Raw genomic sequence first — 25,395 nt, forward strand, 5'->3', positions numbered from 1 at the left:
AGATTTAGCTTAAAGAATCAGTAATGTCAAAACGTTACTATTCGAGCTATATTTATCAAAGTGTAAATTATTAAAAAATAACCCAACCATTTACCTACTTTCACAGCTTCTCCGTGTTTGTTAAGATAACCTTCTTCTTAACTTCCATTGCATGTTGACTGTACTTCTGTTGCGTTGTGGCTTTTGCATTCGTGTTGTTGCTTTTGCAAATTGGCTGACACCTATTGGCCACTGTAATACAGTACTGTAAAAACAAACAAACAAAACAACAACAACAATTTAAAATGGTACAATACAATTAATTGTAATTTGATACAAAGGAGGTAAACAGTATAATATGGTCTGGTGCAGGATGCTATTAGACCACATAATGTGATAGCAAAAATAAAAAAAAAGGATGATGATAAAAAATAAAACCACATGGTACAGAGATCCACAATATATCGTGCTATATTACATGATGCTTACATTAAAAAAGGAAGTGATATGATGAGAAAAACAACAGGCAGTGTCAGGCGATGAAAACCCATAGTCTTAACTTCACAGAGAAAAGAGAATAGCGTGAGTATGTGGCCACCTTAACTTTTACAAAATTTCACTTTATGAAAGTAAAAGAATGAACGGAAAAAAGGCCAAGTGATTCAAGGGGAGGCACAACTTTTAATTGTTTCAGTGTTTCTACAGAAGTGTTTGATCTGAGCCCAAGGGTTTCGCAATCTCAGCTAAAGTTTGCTGCAGTCTTTTATGTTAGAAAAGCAAGAACATCTCTGACCATCAGATCTGTACTCTCAGATAATGTTCAGTAATTCTCGACCAGGGAGTTCTGAAAAAAAAAAAAAAAGAAGAAATAATTAGATCAAAAAGATAAGTTTCAGCTCCTGGGTGCCTAATTCTATATCGGATCAGCCTTTTGCTGATCTGTTTTATATATGAACAACAACAACAACAACAACAAAAAACACTGGTTAGAAAATAAAATAAAATAAAAGAGGGAACATAAAACATTCCTCAAGCTTATGACAAACAATAAGGCCTAAGTTAAGTTTATTAACGGTTTACCCACGGTGCTTTTCACACCCAGGAGGATTGAAGAGGTCTCTGATCACCTGACAAGGCCAGTGGGACACCTACTGTGCTAATATGAGCATATCCCACCACAGCTGAAGGTATCAGACTATTCCTCTGCTTCAGATGTAATGTGACTGACAGCTGGCTGGCATGCCTGTCATTTTTTGATACATTTGTTGCCCCAGGCCACGCTTTGTCTGAAACGCTGGAGGTTATGACCAGGAGGCAGACAGGGTTTCACCTGTGCTTGTGCTTTAAAAGGATCGGTTACTGTCAGATCCTTCACCTGAGACCTTTGTATGAGCACCTCAATCCAAGGATGAATGAGAATCTTCACGCTACAGAACAGGCCAAGAAATGACTGCGAGCTGGAGTAATCCTGTGGGCAGAGAGCTCATGATCCTCACTCACCTGAGACAACCATTTATATTTATTTTGAGGAGGCCTGGCTCACTGCAAGCTGAGATGGCAGTGGAGAGTGGCTAGAAACAAGTGGAATACCACATACTGAAAATCTGGCACGAGTTTCAGGAACAGGAGTATCTTGATGCCGTGACTAGCAAATTCTGACATAAGGAAACTTTGTTGACACTTTGCTTATTTTCAGTGCAGTGTGGCAGAACAAACTAACTCTGTAGAGGCAGCCTTACATAAAAAAAAGTGATATGGTACTGCTGGTTTACAAAATGACACACATAATGATAATGTTCCTGGTTCTTTCTCTTTTCTGGTAGTGACTATTTCAATTTTCCAAATTACTTTGAATGATTGAATCAAATGAACAAAGCATCACAATTGAAGCAAAGGTAAAAAAAAAAAAAAATGCCTTTCCACAATAGAAGGCAATATTTTCTGCTCAGTGCAAGGCTGAGAAATATGACAGCTCTAATGCAGTCATGAAATCCCTGCAGCACCAAAAAATGTAATTAGTAGTGTTTTAAGGGTCCAAGACATTAAATCCACACTTCTGCAAATGGATGTTTTGCTTCATTTGAATAAGAATGAGTCAGCTGCACTCACACTGATACAACATTAAGATAGACAGGAAACATGGGGCCCAACATTCCCACAGAAGGAGCAGACTTTGATTTATAAGTCCCCACTCGTAACTGTAGAAGTTTCATGTCCTCTGTCACTGAAACTTTGCTGAAGTGCAACAGTGAACAGCCCAGAGGCCACTGGCACATCACACTGTGAAGCACTGTCTGTGCCATGGCTGATGGCATGACAGGGGGCCAGTTGTGTATGTCGATCACCAAGCTCGTGTATACCATTCTAGCCTTCTAGGGGCTTCTCAAAAGTAAAAGGTCACTTTCAAACTGTCACAACCCCTCATGTTCCACCTCATGATGCATTTGGAAATAATATCTGTAGTCCATATCTATAGTGGTGTAAATAAATCACAGAAGAATTTCCTGTCTGAATTTTTTGGTGCTTCCACAATGACTCAACAGTACCAAACATCAGAGGAACCATAAAGTGGCCTTTCACCAAGAGGTGCGTGCTTCCAATGATGTGTCCCAGCTTAGCCTCCTTATGGTTTGCAAACCGGCACTTTACAGTCTATGAAGGTGCTGCTGAGTGTAAAGATCACACTAATAGTGAGCTGTTGGTCTGGACTAAAAAAAAAAGAACTGATTAGATTGCTTTGACATTCAGTGCAGACATTATCTGACCTTATCTGACAGGGATCATGGTGCCCAGAGGATAAAATGTCATTGTGTTTGTGACTGCTGATTTTTTTCACCTCCCTCTGAGGTTGGTCTTTATAGTCAGGTTTTGCTCCTAGCTCACCCCAACCTGATATGGAGGCCACTGAGAGGTAAATATAAGGGCAAAATTGAACAAGTGATCTTGAAGCAGTACCAAGAGTTTATACAGAGAACCACAGTTTTCTCAGACAATTATTCAGCCCTGGACACAGTTCACTGTTAAATTTTAACCTCACTGCCTGAAGCACTGGGTTGTTATCACAGATGTAGCTCTAGACTGGATCCTTCATCTCCTCACATTTTATGACAGTTTTATATTTAGAGGATAATGCCGGTGGTTCTGCACACTTATTTAAAAAAAACCCTTATTTTACATTTCTGCAGGACATTTTCCAATGAATTTTCTTATTTCAAAGGCACTCAGACTGTGATTGCATCAGATTTGACACCATTATACCTTATTTGACCTTTAGCGAGGCATGTGAAGGTGCAGATTGATCTGAAAAGTCTAAAGCAAACATTGTCAGATGGCTCAACTTTATTCCCTCTTAAGTATTATTTATCTGTATGTGTCTCAAGTGTAAGAAAAATCCATAAATAACACCCCTGAAGCTAAGTCACAGCACATGTAATAAAAACTAAGTGCTTCTTGAACAACAGGCTATCTCTTCAATGTGTTGAGAACTTATTGAGGTAGAACCTCTGTACAGGCTCTTTAAAACCACAACTTGAAATAACAGTAAAGTTGCCACCCCTGTACCTTCTCTTATGATTGATTTGTGACTGCCTTATTTATTTCTGCTTTATGTTTGTCTGTATCTTCAGTGTATTAGTGTCATAACCCAGCTCCACAGCCATCTTGCCTTTGTGCGTACATACTGATCTTGCCGTGGCAAAATAGTGTTGTCCGATTTTTATTTTACATTTTGTGTAGTGTTGCTGGTACAAGCGGTAAACAACCACATTCTGAAAACCCCAAAAGAGGACACCTTACCTGGCCTCTGGGAAATATTTCAAAAATACACAAAGATACTCAAAGGTGACAAAATAGCTTTATAAACAACACATTTATTTAAAAAATGTCTTTTGTAGAAAATTTTCCTTAATGGAAACATAAATAATGCCTCCCTACATGCTTACACAAAAAGGAAAAAGAGAGGGAGCCCATACTGTAAAAACACATTTCTCATGTGCAAAAATGTAAAAAAAGAATCTCAAAATCCTAATTCAACAGAAAAAAAAGTCTTCAGTGTTTTTTTGTTCTACTTTGTTTGGGAGTGGGGAGTGGCATTTTTGACACATGTGCAGCAAAATGCTTTCATTATTCTGGTTTATTTCTGATCTTCTCAAACTTTATATGGCTGAGTGTCAGACATTTTTTTGCTTAAGGAATTTAAAGACCAGTTCCAGATTCAGAATCAGTGTGAGGTGGATAAGGTTACTTCCAGATGTTAATCAGATATGCTAAATGTAAAATGAATGTTAAGCCTTTAAAGATGTTGTAAATGATACTGTCTTATTCTGGTCCAGCCATAGTTAGTCAATATATATCTCTAATTTGCTCCTATTTTGCCAAAGTCCTACTGAAGAGAAAATATTGAATTCTTCAGTGAAAGACTTGAACTTTTGCATGCACATTTTGAGACATTTTGTATGTTTTACTTTTGCAATATCTAATTCAATACTTGGCCTGGTCAGAGAATTGAATTAAAGTAATTTCCTGTGTTAGAGGATAGCACATGCATGTACCGAAAACTGTGTCTCAGCTCAACGATGACATTATTTACACAGGCGATCTTGTGCAAATTGGTTCAACATATGTCAGCTGTGGGAGTGAAGAGTTGGATAGCCACTTTAAATGAAATGTTTGTTTTCAGAGAGTCTGCCCGTGAGCAGAAAACATTTGACTTTGGCCCCTATAGACACATTTTTTTCATTTTGAAAAGTGGAAGTAGTTCAGGATTCACTAATGCAGCAAACAATAAAGGAAGGTATATTATATAACTCACTTAAACTAACAAATATTAAAAAAAATCAAAAGTAATGACATGTTCATGAAAATTGATGGAGATGAGCTTAATATTTACTCGAACATTTAATTGATTTACAGCTACTGTGAGAAGCATTGTTTCATGTGCCCAAAGCCTTATTTCCTATACTTGCAGATCTTGTCATATACATGTAACTGTTCCCTGTTTCTTCTTAATTTTAAACAGTCAAATGTGTCACAAACTGTGAATCTTTGTGGACAATTTAAGAAAAGAAAAACACATAGCCACCGAAAACACTTCGGGGTACCTTTTGAAGTGCAATACATTTTTGGGCCCTGTTAACCGGGACTAATTGTAACCACCTGTATACATAAAGTATTGGTGTTGAAAATGAGAATATGCACAATTGTGTTAGCACAGTAAGGTCAGCCATTATTGGCTGATTAGATATGCTGACATTGCAGCCACATAGTTAAGGAATTAGTGCCCTTTTCATCTTCAACATTTCTGGCAGGAATATAAACTTGGACCAGTTTCACTTTGGCAGATGCTTAAAGAACTACCACCTGTTTGTCAAGGTGTCTTTATTGATTCTAGTCTTTATTTAAGAGGGTATTTAACCATATGACATTATAGTCATTAAGTCACTGTGCTTTAAAGTTTTATGTACCACTTTCATATTCCTACAGTGTCAGCAAACGTGTGTGTGTGTGTGTGTGTGTGTGTGTGTGTGTGTGTGTGTGTGTGTGTGTGTGTGTGTGTGTGTGTATGTAGGATAAAAACCCTGAAATTTATCGTTGATGGACTGACTCTGTTGTGTCCTGCATTAACATTCTGCCATCTTCTCATATAGGCTGAATCACCGCTGAAGCTCCCATGTCCATCACACTAATTCATGACTGACATAAAGTTATGCTGAGCTGCTGTATGCGTTCCAATCCTGGAAATCCTGCTCCCGGTTACTGCAGACCTGGCAGAGTGCAGACGTTTTGGCAGATGGTGTTCAGCAGGGGGGACATGCTGTTAAGGTGAGGCTGCCTGATCGTAGCCATATGTTTGCATACAGTCTGAGTGCCCTTGATGACAGTCTGTGAGCTGAATGTAATAAGCCAGGTGTGTGGAAAAGCTGTACAGTAGATTAGAAACAAACTGCCTGGTGCTTACAGTAAGTATTACGTGTTCTGTACATGAGGTGGTGAAAATTGTTTTCTCTGACTCAAGGTTAGAGATCTTGAAATGTCATCGAAGATGAAGATTAAAAACTTCATTAAAGGTCAAACCGCACTCGTGTCTGTAACATCATATGAAGGGATGATCTTCTTAATAAGAGATTATTCAACCAATAAATAGATTAGGGGAACAAAGGGAATTGTACTAACCTCTGATTTATTTAGCAACAATGTGTTGCCTGTTTTTTTTTTTTTTTTATACACCCAAGCACACAGATATATGTGTAAAGTGAAGCTCTTTCAGAAAGGATCTTCTTTTCTAGTTGCAGGAAACTCACAGAATCAAATCAATAGCCTCATCAAAGCGAACAAGTGTACAGTATTTGACAAGACAACAGACTGAAAACACTACAGCTGACACAGATTGGCTGATGGCCTTCTGAATCAATTCCTCTCTTCATGTTCAAAAATCACCTTAAAAGAAGGGTTCACATTTTCAGGTCTCTCTTAAAGAGAAATAGTCACACTCCCTTATGAACAGAAAAACAGGGTTTTCTCTGCTGCTCTCCGTTCAATAAATACAAAACACATTCCAGAGTTCATCTTGAACTAATACCTGATACTAATTAAATAAACTAGACTAATAAAGGGGGAAGCTTGTGGTTTAAGTGCAAAATTCCTTTTCTGTTTTCCTTTACTCCCTCTGCAGCTGAGTAAGAGAACACTGTCTTAAATGGATTTTGATTTTGGTCCGTAACTGTGGAAAAATATCCTCTTGATCTTTCCAAGCTGAGACAGCTGACAGCTGAGGTCTGTATCTATAAATACCAGTTACATTCTAAACAAACTTAAACTTTGTTGTTTTTTTATACAATGACAGTAGAGTGATTCTGATACTGACTTTGGATTATGCCCTCTGAAGATAAGGAGTACACTATTTCTTATGTGAGGTAATGTGATGCCATCCCCAAATATACTAGTGGATATCAGTAAGTGTTGTTTGCTTCCTGTTTAGAGAAGCCAGCCTGATTTCCCATTTGAAAGCTGAGTTATTTTTTTCTCTGTGGGGTGATGTGCAACCTAGCAGTGTTCAAGTCACCAAAACTCAAGTCCAAGTCTTAAGTTCCCAGAATTCAGGTCCAGTGATGCCGGTAACACGCCAAGTAACATGGTACCCTGATTTGACCACTTTTTTCAGTAACGAGTAATCTAACACCTTACTATTTTTAAACCAGTAGTCAGATTAAAGTAATTTATCCAAATTACTGCATTACTTTTCTTTTCATTTGTCTTGTAAACAAAAATCTATATGCTTTTTTCTTGCGTCTCAGGGAGTGACAGGAGTCGAGTATTCATCACGTTTTCAGCATGAGGACAACTCGTGTAATAACAGCCAGCGACACAAACGTTAACAACAGAGGAGGTAGGAGAGAGATGCATGTTTTCTAGCTGGAAATACAGTCTCTGTTTTGAGTTTGTGTCAGCTACAGATGATAATATGAAGATTCGTTTTTCACTCTGTGCTGGCTGTTTACTTAAGATTTTTTTACTGAAACATTTAGAAATCATTCAGTGAGAGATCAGCCCACTGCGCAACAAACGCTCGAGAGGTTGTTTGACTTTTTCCTGGGGGAAACGTGAGACCCGTCGGTCACTGTCATTCCCTCTATTCTATTAGCTGAACGCTTTGTTTAGCCCAAATCCATCTGTTGAGGAGCAGAGCAACATAATCTAGGCTACAACAAAGCACCCGGTGGCAAGCAAGGGTGCCAAGACTTTTTAAACTGGGGTGCCCCAGGCAGGGTACTGAGGATTATATGAGCCCACACTTCAGCAACATTTATTTTTGCTTATTGTATTAAAATACAGGATTGATAGGCTTCAGATTTAACCAAATATGAAACTGATAAAAACCAAACTAGACCAAAACAAAGCATTCCAAAAGAAAAATATTTAAATCTAAAATTTAACTTAACAATGCCGTAGTGCAGTGGTTCTCAAATGGGGGTATGTGTACCCCTGGGGGTACGCGAGGGCACTCCAGGGGGTACGCAAGATTCAAAACTGTATATTCAAAAAAAATTTCAACCAAAAAAAATTCCTTTGAACACAATTTATTCAATTAATGTTTGAATCCAAATAAGATTAAGTTCTTAAACTTTGTACTTTATCCAATAGACACTAATAGTACAGCGCTGTTTTACTTTTTTTTTCCCAACCAAAACAAATTTGTGCTTGTTAGAGGGGTACTTGGCGGAAAAAAATACATCATAGGGGTACGTCGCTGAAAAAAAGTTTGAGAACCACTGCTGTAGTGTACCAAAAATAGTACTGTAAAGGCTTTCTTTAGTTGTATTTTAAATTTCAGAATGTATAAAATGAATATTTTAGGTTTTAATTTTAAAGTACATGTTTTACAACTACCAATGTCTCCTTGATACTTTAAAACAAAACATGTAGACTAATATTATTAATTTTAATTGCATTGCACAATTTTACCAAATTATACAGCTGCAGGCGTTGTCGGCTGCTGCTGAAGTAACAAATAAAGTAACTTGTAATCTAACTTAGTTACTATTAAAATCAAGTAGTCAGTAAAATAACTAAGTTACTTCTTAAAGGAGTAATCAGTAATCAGATTACTCTATTTCAAGTAACTGTGGCAACACTGTCCAGGTCTGAGTTGAGTCCCTGTAACCTGTGGATGAATGAAAAGGTCAGATGTCTCACTCAGACTTTTCCCCATTTCAACCCCAGCAGAATGTGTGGGAACTTTTGAATGCATACAAAACAACTTGTTTCTGGTGGGATAATTGCAGGCGTTTAGGCAGCTCACAGTAAATGCAATCAATCTGCTATTTATTGAAAACCAAACCAGTGGTTCCCAAAGTCAGGGTCAGGACCACCCTGAGGGGTCACAAAATACTAATGGGAGGTTGCTAATGCCCTCCAAATCAAAAACATGTTTTGCATTGCTCTTTTGGACAGCTGTGAAACCTTTGGAGGAGGAGCTTTCTAGCAAAAAGCTGGTTGTAATCAAGTCAGCTAATGAAGGCACATGTAGGTGAACAGACATGTCAGCACTAGTCATCATTTTTTGGCTTGATGCGCAAAAAATTAACAAAAAAAAAACATTCTTCATCTATGAACAATTTTAAGCTCTCCTCTCTCAAAGATCAAATGCAGTCAGTGCCAAACTCTGAGTCACAGGGCCTGAAAAACAGGATTTGGATATCGCTCTAGTCAGAGCTCTGGACGAGAATACCTAAGTTTGTAAAACAGCTCCAAGAGAAGAGGGATGAACCTTTTGGAAACTGTGTTATGTACTTTGACTTAAATGTTTCTGTTTTCATATGAAGGACTTTTTTAAGAAGCTGTAGTGTGCTTTCTAATGACCTAATTAATGAGCTTGAATTAGCGGGAACGCCAACCAGTCTCTTCAAAGGAGGAAACTGCTGACTGTTACTACTGTATTCAATACACTCACTGTTAAGTACTCCCTCCCTCAAATCCACTTCAGAATGCTTCAGCTTTCCCTTTATGATCTGCAACATAACCATCATTTACAGAGCCAACAACATTTTTTTTACCAAGTGCTGAAGAAAAGAAACTTGATGATTTTCATTCATATTTTCATGTATCCTTTGTCTTAAGAAAACACATCAAATGTCCCCATGTTCATTGCTGGTATGGATTGCTTTGACAGGCTGGATGCTGCAGTTTTTGTTAAAATGTGTGGGCAGTCATAGGTTGTGCTGTGGCATGTGTACCTCATCAAAAATGTGACCTCATGTCAGGGCTACTGCGGTTAACAGAGATAACACACTAGGACTGCAAGGCATGCGATTAGCCAGTCAGGGTAGTTATCTCCTACCTCTTTTGAGTGGCTCAAATCAAGTAAAAACCATTTGGAACCAGAACACCTGCCCTCTGCATCAGCAGGTTCAGTCACAGTGAGTCATGGTACATTCAAAGTCTGCGGATTGCTCAGTGGTAGTCTCTTCTGCTGTAATGTGTCAAGTCACACAATAGTTACATCCACTAACCCCTTGTGTCTAACTCTCGTGCCTTAGCTTTCTCTTAAATTTAGCATCATTTTTAGGTTGTGATTCTTAATCCAGAATTCTTGATGAATAACTTGTCCTTAGCAAATCCCACAGCATACCTTTTAAATTAATTTTCCTTAGCTGTAATCTGGCTCTTCAAGGTTTTAGCAGAAAGCAAAACTTCACCATTCCACACTGTCACTAACAGTGACCACTGAAGAAACTGACCAGAACACTGTCTTTCTCTTTCCTGGAATCCTGAAATATATTTATTCATCATTCCACTTAACCCCAGAACAAATTATCTGCCCTTGAATGTATGTACTTAACATGTTTCATACAATCCTTTATATTTTTGTCACAAAAATAAAAACAAACAAAAAAGAAAATGAAAGGATGTAAACAGTTTCACAATGCACTTAAACCTTCACAGACAACAGTTGACAATAACTCCAACAATATGTCATAATGATATTTAAAATAGTCAGAAATACATTGACAGACCTCTTTTTTTCTTTCTTTCTTTCTTTTTTGTTTTTACACATATTAACATACATATGTATTTATGTATATACACTTATGTACAACAAATCACATTCAGCTGTGGTTGTGACTGAGAACCTGGGGGCTGTAAAAGATTTATGTTCCTTAGATGCTGGTCGTGTACAGTAGAGTAAAACTGCAAATCTCCTGCAGACAGTGTTTGGTGTGCACGAGAAAAGGCAAAGGACTAAACACAAAGACACTCCAGGTACTGACAAAAAAATCTCTTTGCATCCTTTTCTTCACATTTAATTTATTTATAACAAACACCAAGAGAGTAGTATACTAAAGATTTATCATACCATTAACGCTTTGCTCCATGGGCTTGGAGCAACTCAGGAGTTGCATCATAAACCAACATAACCACTCCCTATGGGATTTCTGCTGAGTCAGTCTTATATGTGAGATGGGTAAGTCTTTGTCATGTTTACAGGCGTCCTCTTGACAAGTAGTAAGCCTGTTAAACCATAAATATATGGGGAGAGTTTAAAATCCATGCTGATTCAGCAAAGGAAAATGATGACTACAAACACCTTGATCTCCCCTATGCACACGTCCAGCAGAACATAGCTTCTTGGTATATAAACTCACTTGCTTTGGATTACTCATCCAAATGACCTAATAACCCCAGGTTCACCTGCTACTAAGATTTCTATGTTTAATACTGCATATTTCATGTTCAAAATTCAGACACAAAAGCCACAAATACATTCCATTGTTGATTTGGAGGTAGAAATAATCACCTTCATAGAAGCTGTACGAGTTATAACATCGGAGTAGATTCCATTTCCCTCATTTAGACTGTGGAGCCTAACAATGCCAAGATGGGAAATGGAACTTTATTTGTAAAACTTAAATATTATAGCCACTATACCATGGCCGTGTAATTAGTAGGATACAAGTTCAGCCAAGCTTATCCTCTTCTAGATATCAAAGGAGTTCAAGGAAAATGGATTCCAGCTGCAGTAAGGGAATCCACAGACCTGCAGACTGTTTGGCACTGAAACTTTACAAGAAACATTTATGGGAACACTTTCAAAACCACCAGCCGGAGGCTGAAATTTATAAAAAAAAGAACAACAAAAAAAACAAAAACAAAAAACAACAACACACATCGCCCCAATTTTAAGACACTACAGGAGGTCCCTGCATCTCTTACCAACACTTTTAGGGTTAAATTTATAACAAAAATTAATTAAATTTGGCATCTGTACAGATACATGATATATACATACATGCAAACAAACGTCTACATGATATCCCTGACTCTAAAACATGTATATACACAGAGACACAAGGAGATCACAAAAGCAGCAAAGTCAAAGACGGAAAATACACATCCAGGTAGAGAACAGATTAGAAAAACAGACACCAGAATCAGATTTTCACAGTAATTTTCAGTTATGTGTCCTGATTTGTACTTCCTTCTTTTCCCACGAGACTATTGGCTGAAAAAAGTCTGTCTAGGACAGACAGCCAGTCATGTCTTTGATATGTCTGTTATTTGAAGGTAAACTGCATATTGGAAGAGGAGGTGTCTTAAACATCATTTTGTGATTAAAGGTGACCTTTGGTTCAAGCATGACACACAGAACAATTTTCATGCATTAAAAAACAAAAAACTCCGTTTTTTTTTCATCATATTTTTCCTAAATCTCATAAAGAGCCTACATGAAACCAGCAGCGTCTTTTACAAATAGTAGTATATTAATGGTAGGAAACAGTTGCACAATAAAAATGATGTGTTTTACAATGGATACTGATTGCTTAAACTTAATAACAGTGGTACATAATAACCGCATCCCAGAAACAAACTAACCATACATCATATCAAACTGATACGCCACCTTTGCCTGTTGACACTGTGGCAAAAATGTCAGATTTGTCAACATTCTAAATTGGGACAAAACTTAAAAAAAAAAAAAAAAAAATCTTATTTTTTTTTGTTGCTGTCTTTTATTGTCTTGATCTTGTCCTGAGAGGTGGGAATTAATGATACACAGATGTAAGAGCAGCCTGAAAAGCTGAGACAAGACCATCCCTGATAGGGAGAATTCTAAGCAAGAAATTTTTCTGCTTCTTTGCAATCCAGGAAATGGCAGCAGAGCTGAAGTATCTCTAAGTTGCATATCACAAAAAACAACTTGAACTACAAGCAGCCATGGTAACTGCCTTAGTGTCAAAAGTTGTGGCAACAGGGTGTGCAAAACATGATTTGCTGCTTGTTTTATATTGTACCGTGCGTAACCCCTTTTTTCATCCTATAGGTCAAAAGAGCAATAACCAGTAATAAGCTGCTAACCTGCACATCTGCACAGCTTCAAACGCCAGTCTGTAGTTTTGAAAATGATGAGATTTTCTCTAATACACTGATAAAACAATATTGACTGTCTGTGACAGCCTCAGGGTTGAATCTACTCAGACTTCACAGAGCCTCAGGCTACTTTCCCCTCTCCTCACACTTAGCCTCAGGTTAGAGATTCACACTGAAACAACACAGCTCTCGGTCAGTGTTGTCAGGACATACATCAGAAAACGAATCTCCTGAAAATCCAGGTAAGAGTCAGGTGACACTGTCTGTATTTTCAACAGTGTTTATTTCTGACTTGATTAAACATTTTTTTAATTAGCCAAAAGCCTTTATGCATTTACTCGGTAACTATCAAACTGATGTATGTCCTTGTGATTCCTTGTGATTTATGTCCAATGCAGGGATGAGGTGACATTTTCATACTAACATACAAATCAATAAATTTGAAGACTGAGCCATGCTTTAACCTAACTGTTAAATGTTGAGACTCCTGAGAGAGATTCCCATACCTCGGCTTTAGTATCAGCCACTAGTGAGTACCATTTCAATATGAGCAGAATATGAAAAGAATTCAAGCATTAGAGTAACAACAATGATCTGACTACACCCCCACTTATACTGCCATTAACAGGATTTATAGATGATGACAATTTAATTTGCATCTGTATCAGCCATGAAAGCATTTACAGAAATGTGGAAAACTGGTATTGTCTGACAGTTGAGTTGTGAAATACATTCCACTGAGTCTGGTTTGGTGAATTAATTCAGTTCAGTGGTAATGAATTCACGTGTTTGGTGGCTTCTCAGACTCTTCAGTTCTTAACACAGGGAAGTTTAAGGGCTTTTCAATCATGTCCCCAAGTCAATTTAAACATGACCTAAGCTCTCACCTGACAGAGATGTAAGCCCTGGACTAATCATGGTCTTACCCAGGGGCAACTGTTTTGTAGAAAACCCCAGAGGCCTATTAGTTCAGGTGGCTGCAGAGGTTTAGTATCAGTTTCTCTAAAAAGCTAACACTGCTTTTTTCCTGAATGGTATTTTGAGGAGTGATGCTGCTGTGTCACATGTGCTAGCATGCTTGTTATGCATAAAAAAACAGTACATTATTTCATGACCAAGTGAACTGCTTTCATTCTCAGGTACTCTGTGAGAAATGCTCAGAGCTGCAAATCTGTACTCTCGCCCATTTAAAGAAAGAAATCATGAAAAGGTATGAGAGCCCTGCAAGTGAACCAGGACATGCGCTGCAGCAGATCTAATTAATCTCTCTCCTGCAGGTCTTTCTGTACTTTCATTTGATGCCCCATGCTGCCAGGGGAGATGTCCAAAACTGCTTGTTAGACAAACAGTGCGATTAAGCTCAACCGTGCTCGCTGGGTGTATTTTATTGGAGAGGTGTTGGCAGGTGCTGGAGCAAAGCCTTATGTCTACTGTTCAATAAATCCTCTTAATTGAGCAACACATCATCGGTTTAATCCAAGACAAGAAGAGCACTAAAGTCGAGTGGCTCTGGTGCAAAGAGATCAAAGTTATTGTTCCTCTTTTACCGTCTTGACTTGAGGAGTGATTTCAGTATTACCATTTTTGTTCTCTTTTTCATCATGATTATTTTGTGCGTTAGAATCAAAGAATTTGCTGGTGCACTGTTAGTTCCTCCTCCCAGCTGCATACATGTGTTTCTGCTCATAGAGGCACATTCGAAAAGTACACACACACATACAGTATAAATAAACCACAGGATTATCCCCTCTCTCACTTTCATACACACACATGCACAGGCTTTCACTTCAGCTTTTCTGACCTTTCTAAAGGATTACTCCAGCTTATTACAGTTTTGGGTCTTATCTTCATTCCTGTCAGTAATAATAATAGACTGACTAACGTAAATTGATTGAGTCTGGGAATTAAACAAAAAAAGAAGTCTGATGAAGGATGCAAGTTTGGCCGCATACCAGTTCTAAACAAAAACTAACAAAACATATTTTGAAGAGAAATAGACGGAAAATTTAATTATCAGAGCTGTTCTTTGTAAGCATCTGCCACAGACATGCTTTCTGGCAGCTTGACACAGTATCTGAAGAAGCTGTGCACAGTTTTCACAATTAAACAGTGTTATGGGCACAACAATGAAGAAAATCAGACTCTTTGCTTGATTCAACCTGTCTGAAATTATGATCCTTGGTTTTATGCTCTTTTCAGCATCTGTTTTCTTTCTAGTCTGGCTCTCTGCCTGTACTTTGGTTGCAAAACAAAAACTGATGTGAATTCATCATTTTCACACTGCTCAGTCTTCTTTTAGATAATCTATGTCTCTGTAGTAGTTGATCAGCTTTGTGCAAATAAACCATGACGTTTAACAATTTTTCTAGAGATGGACCAATTGTAAAAACTAGGACTGATACTGACACTGATATCAATTCTATACTGCCAACATCTTCTTTTATGTCTGCCCAAAATGACAAAATCACATCATCTATCTGATCGCTTCAACCGGACAACTGGATACAACAACGCAAAAGGGAGCTCTGCTGGTTTTGCAAAATTTTGATCTGAAAGCCAATTTTGTCAATAAGGAAAACGTTTAGGATCTGTAGGTGATGGACCACAAGGTATTAACTACAAGCCTGATAAAAAAAGAGGGACAGTACAGGGTTAGAATAAGCAATGGTCATAGGAGAGGCACTAAAGTTCAGGAGCAATGAGACCCTCTGGAAAATGATGCAGAAGTTGCAGTTGCAGTTGCAGTTAGTGACTAGCATTAGCCAGCCATATCTAAGTGTATTCATGTCATAGATTGTTTATTCATAATAAGGGAAAAAAACAGACATTTTAAACTGTTTTGTACATCCAAGATCATTTTGTCTGTTTTTTTTCTTTGCACTGTGATCAGAGACCCAAATCTGTACTTTAATTTTTATATCTGAGAAATATTTGAACTGCAGAGAAATTATAATGCTCAGGAACAAAGCTACAGTTTACTCAGTTGTTTCAGTGCGTAATTATCCTCTATGTGGTGCAGCACGCAGCTCTTCCTGTGTGCATCTGAATCTCCATTATTTTTTATGTATGTTTATGTTCCTTTTAAAGCACATGAAACTGAAGTGTTGAGAGAAACGGACAAACAGATGCTGATGACAGTGTCCTAATGGCCAAATCACACCAGATCCCTGTCCAGTCACTCTCCATCACAGCACTGGATGTGATAGGTTTCAATTCATGTCAATGTGTTAACTCACACTGGCCGCACTATGTTATGTTTCAGATCTGCCGGGCTCCAATCCAAGACCTATGTTTTTACCAGATGCTGGAGAAATGATACATCAGTTTACACAGCCCAGATCAAGTGGGACAGAAAGTCAGGCACCGAAACATCATTTAAACACCCAATTGACTTTTAAATGTAACCCTTGAATCAAATGTCAAATTTCGCCATACCTCAACAGCAGACGGACATAATGAGGCCTGAAGTCAACAGGTTTGAGGTTTTTAGTCACTAACAAAGACAACATCATTGGGCTAGGAAGTGCAGGGAATCCCTGGTCATATGACTGCAGAGTCAAACTGAAACGAACAGGGACGGATCGGACAAGGATCTGATGTGAGCTTCTCGTAATACTTTGCTTTACAAATGTCTGGACTGAAAAGTCTGCCTATATTTTTAACCTTCTACACATTGATTGAAGGGAGATTTTAATAGCATGTGTCTTCAGTGTTTGGTAGTATGACACTTAGAAAACAAACAAAAAACAAAAAAGAGTTTTTTGTAGTGTAACAGAATAAAAACATTATTTCCTCTAAATGTGCACCCCTATATTGTGTAAATTGTATAAACTAAAGCTGTTAGCTTTCTCAGCAGCTCTCTTCAGACAGTTATCTATTAATTCTGTACAAATTTAACCTGCAAGTTTCACTTCAAATCGTTGTGAGAAAAAGAATATTGAGATACAGATAAGCATTGGCTGCTGACACTGGTGGATGTAACAGTATTTGTGAGCAGGCTGATATTTGTCAACAGGGCTAGCATCAGAAAGCACAATGTTTGACCCATACATAGGTACATCTCTACTTCTTATAACTATCATATTCCATCATGTTTATCAGAGCCAGCTCTATTTTTTTTAATGAAAATTTAAGATTTGAAGTTCAGTCCAAAGATAAGTATAAAAACACAAACTTGTCTCCTAAAACAAATGTTCCCCTTGGAGTGCACTTGAATATGGTTATTATAAATATAACATACTCCTTTGTCTGCTATGTTGTTTTCTCCTTTTGTTTATCTGGATTTCATGTCATAAAAGCAATTTAATTTACAAAATGTTAGACTTTTAAAAGCTTTTTTTTTTCCTGAGTCGTTTCCCAAATTCGTTTGCTTTTATATTCAGTCAAGCCCTCTGTGCTGGACGCCGCTGGTTTGACAACTTGTCTTTGCAGAGGAATCAATGCAACCTCCCCTGTGAGTAGAGAAAAGGACGTATATGCTCATTTTGAATTTGTCACTGAGAAAAAAAAAATCCTCCCAGTGTTTCTTTTCTTTTTTTTATCATTCTCATCTCCTTGTAGGTTTCTTTAATGTAGATAAATGTCAAGGCTGACGCTGTGGTCATAATAATTGAGGCTTCAGAAATGAATGCTTTTTCAGCAATGAGAAGACATATTTTTCTTCAAGATAACACAAGCAACCCTGTGGTCCTTCAGTTTGAGGCATGCATTAATAAATACTAATCAAATCAAATACATCATTAAATACAGCACTTGTAATAAATACATCAAAGATAGTTTCAGGAAAAAGTCTTATTTCAGCTCCTCCCTCTAAATCCAGCTTGAATTGATGTGCACTGACATTCTGTGAATCCTGATCAGTCAAAGTGATTAGATTGTTGACGCAGGTTAATTTAACCTGATGATACTCAAATGAACACATCCATGGTTGCATGTTTTGCTTGCTTATCTTCCCGTATTAACTTCCCACATTGGGGTCTCTCTTTTTTTGGCAGTAACACATATTTGAGGCATGAGACAAGATCCCTGTTTCCAAACTTGGACCTTTAACTTTGAAACAGCTTCTTTTTCCATTAATCTTAATCCTTCCTTTACTTCCTCCCTTCCAAATTTGCTGTTAGTGTCGTTCATCTTTCATGCTTGCTGTCTTCCTCTCATATCACTCTTCTTTTTTCACCTCCTGGCTGTGTTTGTGTCTTTAGAGGAAGTCACTCTGCATCTCATTGGAGAGCTGACTCACAGCCACCTCACTATGAACAGATCCTTTGAGTATTCTGGCAGTCTGCTGAGGACTGTAGTCTACAAAGTTGTGTCCAGCTGTTTCAGGGCAAGGACAGTGTCTGCAGGTCCTGTGATTCTCTGGAAGCCCATTTGACAGCTTTGTAGAGTTACAGTCTTCTTTGTGATGTGCTTGCATGCACGTTCCTTTCTGTGTGGAGCTGCCCAGACACAGACATCCACACAGTGACCTCCTGCACAGGGCCACGTCTCGGCACAAGGACTTGCGGAAGTTGGGTTTAAAGACCAGATAGACTATAGGGTTGTAAAGGGTGGAGGACTTTGCGAAAATAGCTGCCAAAGCGAAAGCCATGGGTGGTACAGTTGTCGGGTTTCCAAAAGCTGCCCACATGGACACGATCGCATATGGGCTCCATGCTGTCAGGAAACCAATACAAACTGCCACTGAAAGCTAAACAAAAACAAAACAGAGAACATATGTCATGTAATCACATTTCTATTCACTTTTTATGGAACTTCTATCTTCAGTCTTTACACTTACTTTGATGATAAGCGCGTGTGCATTGGTGATCTTGTTCTGCGGGGACATGTGCTGCTGCACAGCCTGTCGGGAGCCTCGGACGGTCATCAGGATAAACGTGTAGGAAAGGAAGATGACAGTACAGGGCACAATGTAGCAAAAGAAGAAGAGGCATATTATGTAGCTCATAGCTGCAGAACTTTGGCTGGGCGCATCCCAATTAATGCAGCACGCTGTCCCATAAGGCTCTGCCCCATACTCTCCCCAGCCAGTCAGGGGGCCCACAGCAAACACACCGGCGTAGCACCAAACGCCAGCAACCAGCAGGCAGGCGTGGCAGTATGAGAACTTGTTACCTGAGGAAGGGGAGAGACAGAAGGCAACAATATGTCATTTAAGCATATTCAGTGTAGTTACTGATAATGGAATTAACAGCTGTTGAGAAGGAGAAACGGGGAGAAGGAAATTGGGTTTTTCTTTTTTCCACGATGGATTTATAAGACAGAATAAACAGCCATTTACAGGCTGTTACGTTTATTTATATCAACCTGTGTAGCAGTGAATACATGCATTTCACTGTGATCTGTGATTGTGGCTTGTTTAAATAAGAGCTCATATGACTCCCAGGAATGTGCACGTGAATCTAGCTTGTTGACATGGAACTGGACACAAAGCGTTTTCTGGGCAGTATGTGTACCCAGAGGCCTCAGTGTGTTTGTGAAAAGTTACACAGAGTTGCGCAACCATATCTCTGTAGCCCTCATTGTCTATGCACTGTGCATACAAACGGGGTCACCGCAATTTGTCCATATGAGATGCTTCTTGCATACATATTTCATCTGTTTGTGCAAATAGTTAGGCTTTAGATACCTTTATCTCAAATGTGGAGTCAGGCAAATTCAAAGTCCTCTCTGTTTCTTTCCTGTTATTTTAGATTGATGAATAAAATTTCAAGTTAACCTCCAGATCATTTCAAACATGTTTGTTTTGCCACTTTTAATTTTTATCGAGACTTAGTTGAATGTCTTATTCAGAAACTTCCAAAAGTTTCAGTGATGACATGCAGTGATCTAAAAATTGTACAATATTTGCATTTTAAAACAGTTAAGATTCAATATAAATGAATTGCACTGATCTTTTTTATAGAGTAAATTCCCTCGAAGTGTACAATACATAGTCTGCTGATAGGTTATAAGCTGGATAAAAGGAACATGTTTTTTCCCCTTCCCTATAAAACAATTTTTCAACCTTTAAAACTTGTTTTTATTTATTAATCCTAATAAAGCAGTTGGCTATTATTGGCGTAAGTCTGGTAGAATCCATATTATCTCCTTAATTTTATCCCCCTTCAATTTATTCTCTGCACAAAAAACATTATCCAACCCTAACCCTAATTTATGAATTGATACAAATTATAGTAGCCAGAAGTTTAAAGATACCATACACTAATTTCTGTTTTATTTTGTATATTCAGCTTGAATCAGGAGTAAAATTCCCACACAACCGTTCTTGTATAACATGCTCTGTTCATCAAAGCGCTGTTGTCATCACTTGTGTCAGAGTGTAGAAAAGAGGATCTATGGTTAAATCTGAGACAGCCTTTCCCCACTAACTGACTGTAATTGATTTAGACGTGAGCTTCTTCAGTGCAGACTCACTGTGGAGGGGAACACAGGGAGCCTTATCTCTGATACCACACGGCCTCTTCAGCTGGATGTCAGCTTGTCTTACATTTCAAGCTGAAGGGTAGGGGTGGGGGTGGGGTGCAAGTTGATTAAGCTCTGTGGCACTTGCTGCACTGTGCATCGTGGGGAAAGGGGTCTAGTTTACTACGGATGGATAGTTTTTCTTCTTAGGTGAGGCATCCATACAGTGATCAAACTTTCCAGGTTTTGTTATGTTACAGCTTAATTCCAAAATGAAATAAAACCATTTTTTTCCCCTCAAAATTCTACACACAGCAACCCATAATGACTAGGTTATTTATTTATTTATTTTGCAAATTTATGAAAAAATTATATATATATATATATATATATATATATATATATATATATATATATATATATATATATAAATATATATATATATATATATATATATATATATATATATATATATATATATATATATATATATATAATCTAACCTTAAGTTAAATAACATTATTTGCATATAGACACGAAACTGTACATGCTACATTGCACAGGAAGTGAGCAAACCTTTACTTTGATTCTTTGTGTTTTATAAGAAAAAAATATTTGTTTAATACATGAATGTCTAGGGGCTTTTATTTTGAAACAGTAACAGTTGTAGTTGGCTTAGGTACAAAATTGTACACTCTCAGGTGGGGAACAGAAGCAGAGAGAAGACAAATTTAACTTAAAGGTGACCAAATGAGAAGTTTACAAGTCATTGAGGAAATTTTTACCTCTAATACAAGTCTTATACAAGTAAAGGCCTGGTTCTATTTGTTTTTGAGGTAAAAGAGAAAATAATGCACATTCCAGTATTTTAGGAAGATTTGTTTGGTGGCAAAGTAAAAAACACACTTCTTATTTGTATTTCTATTGAAGAACTTTTGTTTGTGAGTGATGTGGGCTTTGCCTGTGGTTGATATCAAGCTTAAGTCATTGGTGCCTGAAAGACGTTCATTTTTACAGCCAATAGCATTTGGCATCATGACAGATACCCTCCATTGATTCTGTTGTCAGTTCGCTGTAAGTCAGCCCTCTTTGACCCAACTGCAAATCCCCCAGCTCTCTTCTTCATTTACTTCAACTTTCATGCCCTCTGCTCCTTTTGCTATCAGTTCTCTCATCGAGGACGTGTCCAACCTCATCCAACTCAGCCTTTTCTTTGATGAACTTCTATCTGGATTTTTACAGGCTCATCAGCAGCCACCAGTGATTGTAGAGTCAAGCAAATGGGAAGCACCACATCCACATGCCATTGTTACAGCAATATCCAGTGTAAATTTATATGTCATCAGGGGTTTATTAGGAATCCCAATACCCAGCAGAGACACTCCTTCTGTGGTGAAACTATAATGAAAAATGATGAAGAAAATGAGAACAAAATGATGAAAAAAGAAGCACTGTACATAATGAATCTTTATAGAAAAGTTTATATTTCACTGGTTCTATGGCAAAAAAATCAACCAAACCTCAGTTTCTTCAGTAGAACTGCCATGAATAATACCTCTTTTACATTGTCAGTTTCTCTTAGCTATTTCACGGCAGTGTAGGAAAAAGTCCTTTCTCACAAAGTTCATACATATCCTGTTCAATTATAGTAGAGTTTATTGTCTTTTGCAAACTGATACAGTAGCTTTGCTGAAATTTAATGTGATAACCTCTGCAAAATAACTCCTCTCATGAAAACTGAACCTTGTGTCAGCAGCACTTGAATGTTATCTCGGTTTTTACCGTCTGCTGCCCCCAGTAACCCTATCCTCTTTTATTTGTGTCCTTTGGTAAACACAGGTTCTACAAGACTTGTTTCTTTTCTACTGTTTTTACAAAGCACCCCATAAAGATACTGTTGTCTTTATAAATCCACGTGTTCACTTTTGGCACATACTGTGTATTAGTTTCTCCATAGTCCATCAACCCCAGAACCTCTATGACCAAAGGTTTAATCAGAAACAACAGGAAAACCTTGCTGTTTCATCAGTTATTACCTGCTGTATATTAGTGTTTTCCTGTTAGGATTCAGCACATAATCCTAAGCTACAGCTTTCCTCCTGGTCGCCTGATCAGAGGACGGATTCCAAATCAAACCAAGCTTTTTTTTACTTTTGCTGCTCCTCCTCAGACTGGTAGAAGGTACTTTAGCATTTAGCCTTGAGACTAATCTTCTTTTGGTGTTAACAGAATATATATATATATATAGGGGATTCTGCATCAAACTGTGCTAACTTCACTGCCTTGCCAACGTGCTGTTATGTGCAACACTACTTTCTTTTATCTTAAAGGTAGAGTCTGCAGGATTTTTTTTTTTAATAAAATGCCAACTTCCGTCACTTCTGTGCCTTTATACATGCGTCTCAGTGTCTGTGTCTGCCTCGAACCCTCTCCTCTGCCTGTATGTTAATGTTTTGGTTGTATCTAGATGTTTCTAGGCGGAGAGTAGGCATGGTCGCATCATGCCACAGCCTGCCCAAAATGCAAGTGACTTTGCGTACAAAGAGAGTGGAAGAAGCTAACCAAAGTGAACAAAACGCCAGCTACAACAGATACAGCTTTGTCCTAAACAAGGGTGAAATTTGGCTGGACTTTCACTCACTTTCTGGCACTTAGGAGGCAGCTTGGGACGAAGAGTGACGCAAGTTGGCTTTCTACTGGGAAGGTGTGTGTCAGCTCTTAAGGCTCTCCCACATAAAAACGTGATACTGCAGGTGGTTGCTAGGCTAATGAATGTGGCCACATACTCAAGGTTGGAAGCTGTAGGTGTGTGCTGCCACTGGCACTGAGCAAAGGAAGAGGAGCCCAGTTTGAATTTTTTTTACTAATAAGTAACAAAATTTTCTGCAGACTCTATGCCAGGTCACATTTGACCTCCCTACCTGCCCAGCCCTTGATCCTGTGTCTGGTCTTATGTATTTAAAGTATCCCTGTTAGACAGGGAGGCTGCCCACCTAAGTGTAAATGCCAATTTATAAGCCACTGGATTGTTAACTTTACAGGGAACTCTCATAAAAATGTAATTATTTCTGTTTAATGGGATTTCAGATATGTTTCTTTAGTCAGTGTAGTTTATCGCACTGCATTATAGTTTAAACATGTTTCTCTGGAAAAGGGACTGCAGGAAATCCTTTAAAACAAAGCTTTGACTTCAATTATATGCTGCTTAAATGCAGCAGTAATGGAAGTAGACAAATGATGCCTGTATTACCTCGAGAATTGCACATAATCAATACAACCTGTGTGTGAAAACTCCTCCAGATTGCTAACATCGTATTTCTTACACTTTACTTTACTTTATGCTGCTGGTTCAAGCTGTGCTCAAATTTCTCCTTTTAGTATTCTTTGACAGCAATTACACTTAGTTTGTACATCTTTTTTTTTTTTTTTTTTAACCACATATGTCCAGCTTATAAATCCTATAGACACAGTATGAGTCACTCTGAGCACCCCTGCAGTGTTTGTGTGTGAGGAAGAGTGAATGTGTGAGGCATATAAATGTGGTAATTCCTGCTTTCTGCACTCCGGAATATGGTATCCTAGAATGGACCATCACTTCTTTAACATCCAGCTGTGCTGCCACACAGGGATGAAAAATGAGCAGGGCCTTGATGATAAAAGAGTATTGGAATTAAATTATAATTTGACTCCAAAATATATGCACTGTTTATGAATATTGCTTGAATCAGTTATGACTTTAGTATTACAGCTCAGTGATTCTTTGTGAAATGATCAAGTTTTCAGTAATCTGTAGGACTGTTAAGCTAACGCATGAAAATTAAAGTCTGAGCATTAGTTTTGTGCCAGTTTGTTTAAAAAAAAACTATTTGAACTCTGAATCAACTGTCTGTGCTGCCTGAAGATTAGGAGTGAGGCAGTCCTGTAAATAAATCCTCAATGGCTTCAGTGTCAAAAAGATTAATCCTGCTCATTAGCAGTGAGCCGCTTAGACACTTCTCAGTAATACCAATGAGAGTGAAAGATGTTAACATTCAACAAGCCGATGTGTTAACGTTATAGTTTTTTTGGTGGTTTGTATAACTGGACAAACAGAGAAGTGCCTTCTCAAGCAGGCTGATCTGGCTCCAGTGTCACAAAGACAGATACAGGAGGTTTTTCTTACTGCAGGCAATAACCCTTTACAACAACTCCCCTCTTGTGTGTAGAGCACTGTCATCTTCATTATACGGTGATCCACCCCTTCATTCATATTCATAATCTGCTCTGCACATACCTCACGCCACTGTACATGCTGAATTTCATTATATTTAAGTTTAATACACCAACGGACTGCTTTGCCTCGCTTTTATTATTATTATTACTACGATTATTGTTTTAAAAAACAAAAACAAACAAAAAAAACACATCACCTTTCAACCTTAGCTGCTATTTCCACATTTATTACTTTCAGTTGACACGTCTTAGTTAAGTTAAGTTAATGTTGCATTTAATTTCTCTCTTAAAACCAGTAGGAATGTTAATTTATAGCTGGTGTATATACCTCTCACAATCTTTATCGTTCTATGGTTTTCTAACTAGAGTGCTTACGTAAATATTTTATTTATTTTGTATTCTTCTACTGACTGTTGTACTATGGATAAGGTGTGTCATTAATTCTGTGATAGCACCTTTATATAGCTTATATATTGCATGAATACAGTGAGCACGTTTGACTTGACCTCTGATGAGTTTTGTGTTCCCATGTTTTTTGACAATACCACAGCCAAGTCTATTTACTGCAACCAATTAGCAAATGCAACTAACTAATCTTTGAGGTTAATTAGTTTCCTGTTCCCTCCCCCTATGGAAATTCAAACAAAGCCATCTCCCTTGCAGATCATTGTGTTCAGATGAAATTAAAACAGCATTGGAAACAGCTCAGCTTACTGAGTGACCTTGATGTTAATCTCAGGCTGTAAACACGGACGTTCTGTCTGGGACGTCATCCACTGCTTCACAAAAGACTTTCTAAAGCCCAATGATGTAGGGTGCCACAATGGCAGCAAACCAACGGACCTTTAAGTCAAGTTGGTTGACATACCAACTTGCCAACCTAGAAACACAAAAATAGCCAGAGTTGAGCTCTTAGCCTGTTAAACAATTTCACTG

The 25,395-nt window shown here is 38.0% G+C and overlaps 1 protein-coding gene across 1 annotated transcript in view; it reads right to left on the minus strand.

Annotated features, from left to right (window-relative positions):
• Positions 1-10,445: 10,445 nt before the first annotated feature.
• opn7b (opsin 7, group member b) overlaps positions 10,446-25,395 on the minus strand; it is a 70,678-nt gene continuing 55,728 nt past the window's right edge. The window contains exons 5-6 of the mRNA XM_074680682.1: positions 18,623-18,957; positions 10,446-18,532 (exon numbers count right to left, since the gene is read on the minus strand). Coding sequence (XP_074536783.1) covers positions 18,041-18,532; positions 18,623-18,957 — 827 coding nt within the window. The 3' untranslated portion in view covers positions 10,446-18,040. The remainder of the gene's footprint in view (positions 18,533-18,622; positions 18,958-25,395) is intronic.

This window comes from Halichoeres trimaculatus, unplaced genomic scaffold, assembly GCF_033239565.1.
Source record: "Halichoeres trimaculatus isolate MK-OKI-2021-1 unplaced genomic scaffold, fHalTri1.1 fHalTri1_scaffold_11, whole genome shotgun sequence".
NCBI classification, from domain to species: Eukaryota; Metazoa; Chordata; class Actinopteri; order Labriformes; family Labridae; genus Halichoeres; species Halichoeres trimaculatus.